The 6,000-nt window shown below is 62.4% G+C and overlaps 1 protein-coding gene across 1 annotated transcript in view; it reads right to left on the reverse strand.

Annotated features, from left to right (window-relative positions):
* Positions 1 to 4,965, reverse strand: part of LOC306957740 (nuclear factor 1 C-type-like) — a gene marked incomplete at both ends in the record, with an annotated part of 28,949 nt that extends 23,984 nt beyond the window's left edge. Inside the window, 1 exon segment of the mRNA XM_079551209.1 lies at positions 4,813 to 4,965. Coding sequence (XP_079407335.1) covers positions 4,813 to 4,965 — 153 coding nt within the window.
* Positions 4,966 to 6,000: the final 1,035 nt, after the last annotated feature.

Raw genomic sequence — 6,000 nt, forward strand, 5'->3', positions numbered from 1 at the left:
CAGCACTACAGCATGGGTATCACGGCATGGGCACCCGTGGCACGGGCACTGTGGCACAGGTTCTATGGCACGGCGGCATCACAGCACGGCGATCTGAGGATCCCTTGCACGAGCACCTCGTCCAAACAGGTTGAGCTCTGTGAGCTCTGAATTTTCCGATGAAAAAAAAAAAAAAAAAAGGCACCAAAACCCCACGTTTCCTCAGAAATTCCCGAGCAGTTTGCATGGGGGGGAGGGGGAGGAGGAGGAGTTGGGACGGGAGTGACGGTGACGGCGAGTCGCCCATCGCGGTGCGGGACGCGCAGGCAGCACCTCGGCCCCGCGCAGACCACACAGGGTTGGTGTTATTAAAGGATGCTCAGCCTCTCCGCCAGCCAACCACACACCTCAACAACGCTGCCGGCTCTGCGGCTGCCAGCTCCCCATCCCCGCGGCCGGACGAGCCCGGGCAGGGGCTGGCACGCTGCGCTCTGCGCCGTGCCCTGCAGGAACCCCGCTGCGAGCAGGGGATGCACCACGCTCCCCTATTCCCCAAAATCCCAGTCGTGGCTGCCTGCAAACCACGGTGCAGATGGGAGATGCTCCCTGCGCTCGCCCTGCTGTTGGTTTCCCCACGAACGCGCGGCGAGGCCTCCGGTAGCCGCTTATTAACTGTTCACAGCAACGGCGCTCGGTAATAAGTTAACCTGGTAATGAGACCTGTTGCTGAGACAGATGCAAATGATTTGAAAGTGCTCATTAGAGTGCATTGAAGGAAGGCACTTAGTCCCTGAAATGCACCCAACCTTTCTCGGGGCCGTCCCTGCAACGTATTAGAGCCCATTTTACAATAATTGCTCCAGAGGAGGAAATCTATTTGGATTCATCATCAAGTATTTATTAATGAGAGCTTATTCATAATTTTTGCTGCTCTCCGGCACGGTGCAGCCGAGCTTCCCGGCCGGCTCTGCAGGTCCTGGTGCAGGTGAGCGGCCGGGAGGGAAACTGAGGCACGCTGGATGCTGTGTGCTGCACAAACCAACGCCCAAAGCGTCTTCAGAATCAAACCAGAGGAGAGGACAAAGGCTGCACGCGTTCGCCAAGCGGGGCCAGCGGGTGGGGAAGAGCTGGATGCTCTGAGATGGCGCAGGCAGGGGGGGTTCCCCATGGAGTGCGCCCCGAAATCAGCCCCAAAGAGGATGCAGGATGGGCGTGTGGTGCAAGCAGGGCCACGAGACAGCGGTGGACACGAGCAGTGCCTCCTGAGCTTGAGGACAAAGGGAGCCCCTCACTGCCACTCCAAGCAGGGGCTGGGACACAGAGCTCGGTGGGGATGGAACGCGCCGTGCCACCGCAGCCGGAGGTGCCCGGGGCAGAACACGCTGTGACAGCCGCTCTGTCCCCGTCTCTCCCTGCTCTGGGGTGGGGACGACCCGGCCCCGTGCTTGCAAAACGCTCACAGCCCACGCCGGGGCTTGCAGGAGGACGCAGGGCCAGCTCCCAGCAGCGCCCTGTGCCCATGCAGAGCCCACTGCCCCCGTCCCTGCTCTGGTGGCACCACATAGGCACGGTACAAAGGTGGGAGCGCGCAGACCGCGGGGTCGGGATGCAGCCCAGCATCCCAAGGGCAGGATGGATTCATCCAGGATGGACATACGGACAACGAAAGGCACAAAACGCTCCATCAACCACCTCAACTCAGCAGCAGCGCGCAGACACCAGCGCAGGCAGGGATGCTGTGGGTGGGATACCAGCATCCCCAAACCTGCTATATGCTAACCCCAACACGTGCTAACCCCGTGGCACCCCAGCACCCCATTCCTTAACCCCAAACGCCCCACTGCCTCCTTTGAAGCCCATACCCCCCCCCAGGGCTGCAGCAGCCCCCGAGCGATGCCGGTGCTCGCGCCTACGTGCTGGGGCGGGCGGCGATGCCGGCGCAGGTGCTGTGGGGCCGGGAGCTTCCCTGGGTCACGGGAGGCCACGGCAGCGGCAAACTTGCCAGTTGCTTTGGAAAACAGCAGGAAGAAAAGCAGCTCTCTTTGCAGCCCCGGGCTCAGGTGCCAGCACTGCACGGACGTGCGCCAAGCGGAGCAGCCCCAGGTGTCCCCGTACCCCCAGGTACCCCCAGGTGCCACCCCCGAGGGGTGAGGGAGCAAACAGCTCAGCCACATCCCTGCCCCTAAGGATGAGGATGGGGAAACTGAGGCATGGCACCCGCAAGGGACGAGCAGTGGGGACACACCAAGGAAATGCATTCCCCCCCCTTTCCCCCCCCCATCCTCAGAAGTGTCCCGTGGACGCCAGCTCTGCAGCCACGTGGCTTCCCAGCCAACCCCCCCCTCCCCGCCCCCGTCCCTGGAGCTGAGACGAAGGGAAATGTTTTATGGAACTGGAAAAATAAAAAGAAGAAGAAAAAAAAAAAAGGATTGCCAACGAGCCTGCCAGCTCCTCCACCCGGCCCTGCGTCAGCTGGGGCAGCGCTGGACCCCCCCGGGCCCCCCAGGATGTGACACGGAGACGGAGGCTGTGTGCAGACAGGCCAGCATTGCTGCCTGACACAGGGAAACTGAGGCAGGAGGGACTGAGGGCTGGCACTGGGAGCGCTGGCAGCAGTGCCCCCCCAGCATCCCGTGCCCCCCCCCCCCCCCCCCCCGGGCAGCGTGGGGCTCTCAGCCCAGCTTTAGCCCCTGACGCAGGAGGTTTTATTTCCCTCCCACTGTATTTTTAGCCCTTCTTGCTCCCTCCTGGCCTTTCAAGGGAGATTATTTCCCTCCTCTCCCACCCCGATAAAGGCGTGGAGGTGCCAAGGGGGTCCCCAACTCCCTCACATGGATGCCCACACTGCGAGGGCTCTATGCCCCCCAACACACACATCACCGCACATCCAAAGGGTGCAATCCCCCCCCCCCCCAGCTCCATCACACTCAGCTCAACACCTGCCCCTCCCTGGGGTGCCCACAGTGTGCCCCCCCCCCCCCCCCCCCCCCAGCAAACCCAGCCTCGCGCTGGCAGCCTGTCACTGCTTAAAAATAACCCCGGCCTTTCGCGGCGCGGCCGGCGACCTCGCAGGAGGATTGGCCGCGGTGAAGAGTTCACGGCCCCCCGGCCCCCCCTCCCAGTGCCTGTGTCCCATCTGGCCACGCTCAGCTCCAGCTCCTGCGTGTCACGCCAGGGGTTGGGGACGCAGTCCTGCTTGGAGACAGGGCTGGGAGGGGCGCAAGGGTGTGTGGAGATGGGGAAACTGAGGCACCGCACTCCGTAAAATCTTCCCTCCTGGGGCAGAACGCACCGGTGGCTCCTCAGCGCCCAGCACACCGCTGTCACCACTAAGTGACACTGCCACACCACAGTGCCAGCCTGCCTCGTGACGGGGCATCCACGGGCCACCAGCACTGGGCCCCTTGCCCAGCCTGGCCCCAATCCATCACCCGCAGGAGTCCGAGGTCCCCGAGCGGGGCCAACGTCCCCGTCAGCCGCTGCGGTGCCCAAGGGAAGGAAACCCACGTGGGCTGGGCGTCCCCAAGCACCACGGCCCTGCGATGGGGTGAGGCAGTGCTGCCCCAGTGCGGGGCTTCGGGAACCCCGCGCTGATGGCACTGCGGCACTGCACGCCCCCCACCCCCAGCATTCCCACTCCACCACCGCTGGGCGAGGAGCTCGCGAGCGCGTCCCGCTTTCCTCCGGCGGCACCTCAGGATGCGATGCAGTCATCGCTAATGCATCTGGACTCATTTATGGGGATGAGAAAATGTTTCCAGGTTTCCCACAAAGTCCCATTAAGATCCCAGTATGGCTCTCTATTTTTAGTGCCCCGCATCGACAACGCCTTTCCGAGCCACCCCGGCGCTCCGGCACCGCGGGGCACCCTCAGTGCCAGCACCCACTGCAGGGAGTGGGGCTGGGAATGGGGCCACGTATGGGGTTGTGGGGATGCAGCCACATCTCTGTGTTCCCAAAGGAGCTGGGTGCAAGGGGGAGCACGGCCCCACCCCACGAGGCAACCCGGGTGCTCCCAAAGGAGCTGAGCGCAGAGCACAGCCCCGTCCTGCAAACCAACCTGGGTGCTGCCATTTCTGGTGTATGGGGTTCTGCACAGCACCCACGGGTGCAGCCCTGCATCCCCCTGCACGCGCCTTTTGCTCAGGAGCATCTGCACAGCTAAACCCAGCAGGAAACAGATGGAGAAAGGTGCTCTGCAATGGGGCTGAGGACAGCCTCTGTGCACAGCCATGGGTGCAGGACCCCCGCAAGCACTGCGTTCCCCACAGCTCTCCCCATTTTGGGGAGCTGCTGGCAGAGCCAAAGCGATGCAGCAGCGCTGCACACATCTAGGGCTGAGGGCTATCTATCTATAGCCATGACCTCAGCGGGAGCCCTGCTCCTTCCCTTATGGGTCCGGCACGGCCCAGACCTGGTAAAGAGATTACGCCGCCGCAGCGCTGAGCTTTTATCCCTCTCTGTGCTCACTGCACCGTCGGGTTTCAATTTCAAAGGCTGCACACACTCACAGAGGACCATTCCCAACAGCAGAATGGGCTGCAAGGCAGCGGGTGACCCCAGGACACCCCGCAGCCAAAACGTGCTGCTCGGGGTAGCTGAGCAGAGGGGAATTTCCCCATCTTTTTTCCCCCCTCTTTTTTTCCATCCGACGACGACTCGCTCCTTGCCTCGTGCAATTAAGAGAAATTTGTTTAACAAACTCTCCGGGAAGGCGGCGGGGTGGCTTGCTGCCAGCAGCTCTGCTCACACAGGCCCCGCTTCTCTGCCCCCGGAGACTTTGATCCGAAAAATCAGGGGAGGAAGAGGAGTGGTTCCCCTTCAGCCACACACGGCTTTGGGGTGACCCCACGGGGCACCGCGGGGACGCAGCGCCGACACGGGGACGGTCACAACGATGCCAGGGCGCACGTGCACACCCACACGCACCCACACACTTCCAGCATCCTCGCTGGCTCCCGGCTTCTCCTCCTCCTGCGATGCCATTTCCATCCAAAACCCTTTACTCTGCACTTTTTCCCCTCATTGGTATTCACGCCGCGCGCCCGCCCGTCCTGGCGCACAGGTTACCAAAGGAGATTTCGCGGCTCGCCTTACACCGCTCGCCGTCTCACTTTCCCCAAAGCATGGGGGACTGCAGGGACACGGCGCCAACCCAGGGACAGAGCCGGGGAGCTTTGGGGTACCCAAAGAGGAGCCCCCGGCGCAGGGAGCGGCGCCTCTCGGTTTGGGGAAGAAAGGAAACGTCTGGGTGGAAAATCAACATTTCTCTCCCTCTCCTTTCTTTCTTTCTTTCTCTCTCTCTCTCTCTCTTTTTTTTTTTTTTTTTTCCTTTGAAAGTAAAAATATTTCTTGGGTTTTGGTGATCAGAAACATGTTGGGGGTTTTTTTTGGACGGCGGCCGCTCAAATAGCGTTCTCTCGGCACAGAGGGGCCCTTCGCAAGGAGAGCAGAAAACGTCTCAAAAAACAAAACACGAGCCCCTTTTTCTACAAAAAAATAAGAAAACCCCACAAAGTCGAGGGGTCAGAGGGAGGGCTGGGTGCCGGCTCCACAGCCAGGAGGGGAATGCCCAGCTCAGAGCCGGGGATTTTGCCCAAAACGCCGATTACGGATGGCTGCTGGCAGGTGACGGGCGGATTAATGCGCTTTGAAAGCAGCGGCGAGTTAACTGAGAAATCAATCCTTGGCACGGCCCGCCCCGTGCTCCCCGCACCTGGGCAGCGGGATCCTTTCCCAGCTCCTCGCCAGGACTTGGGAAGCACAGGGGCTTGGCGGCGGTGCAGGGCGCTGGGTGCCGGCCAAGCTGGCACGGCGCGGCGCGGCCGCGGGGGATGCCTGCCCGGGGCCGACGTGACGGATGGCGAGGTGGCCGCGTGCCTGCTGCAAGCTGGGACCCAGCAGAGGGATGCCTGCGGGGACCCCCGTGGCTCCATCCTCCGCTCTGTCCCCCCTCCCCACCCCCAAAGGGGCTCAGCTTTTTCCTGGTGCTCATTCGAAGCGTGCAAACCAGACCCCGGC

Source organism: Tetrao urogallus, assembly GCF_951394365.1.
Source record: "Tetrao urogallus genome assembly, contig: scaffold_154, whole genome shotgun sequence".
NCBI lineage: Eukaryota > Metazoa > Chordata > Aves > Galliformes > Phasianidae > Tetrao > Tetrao urogallus.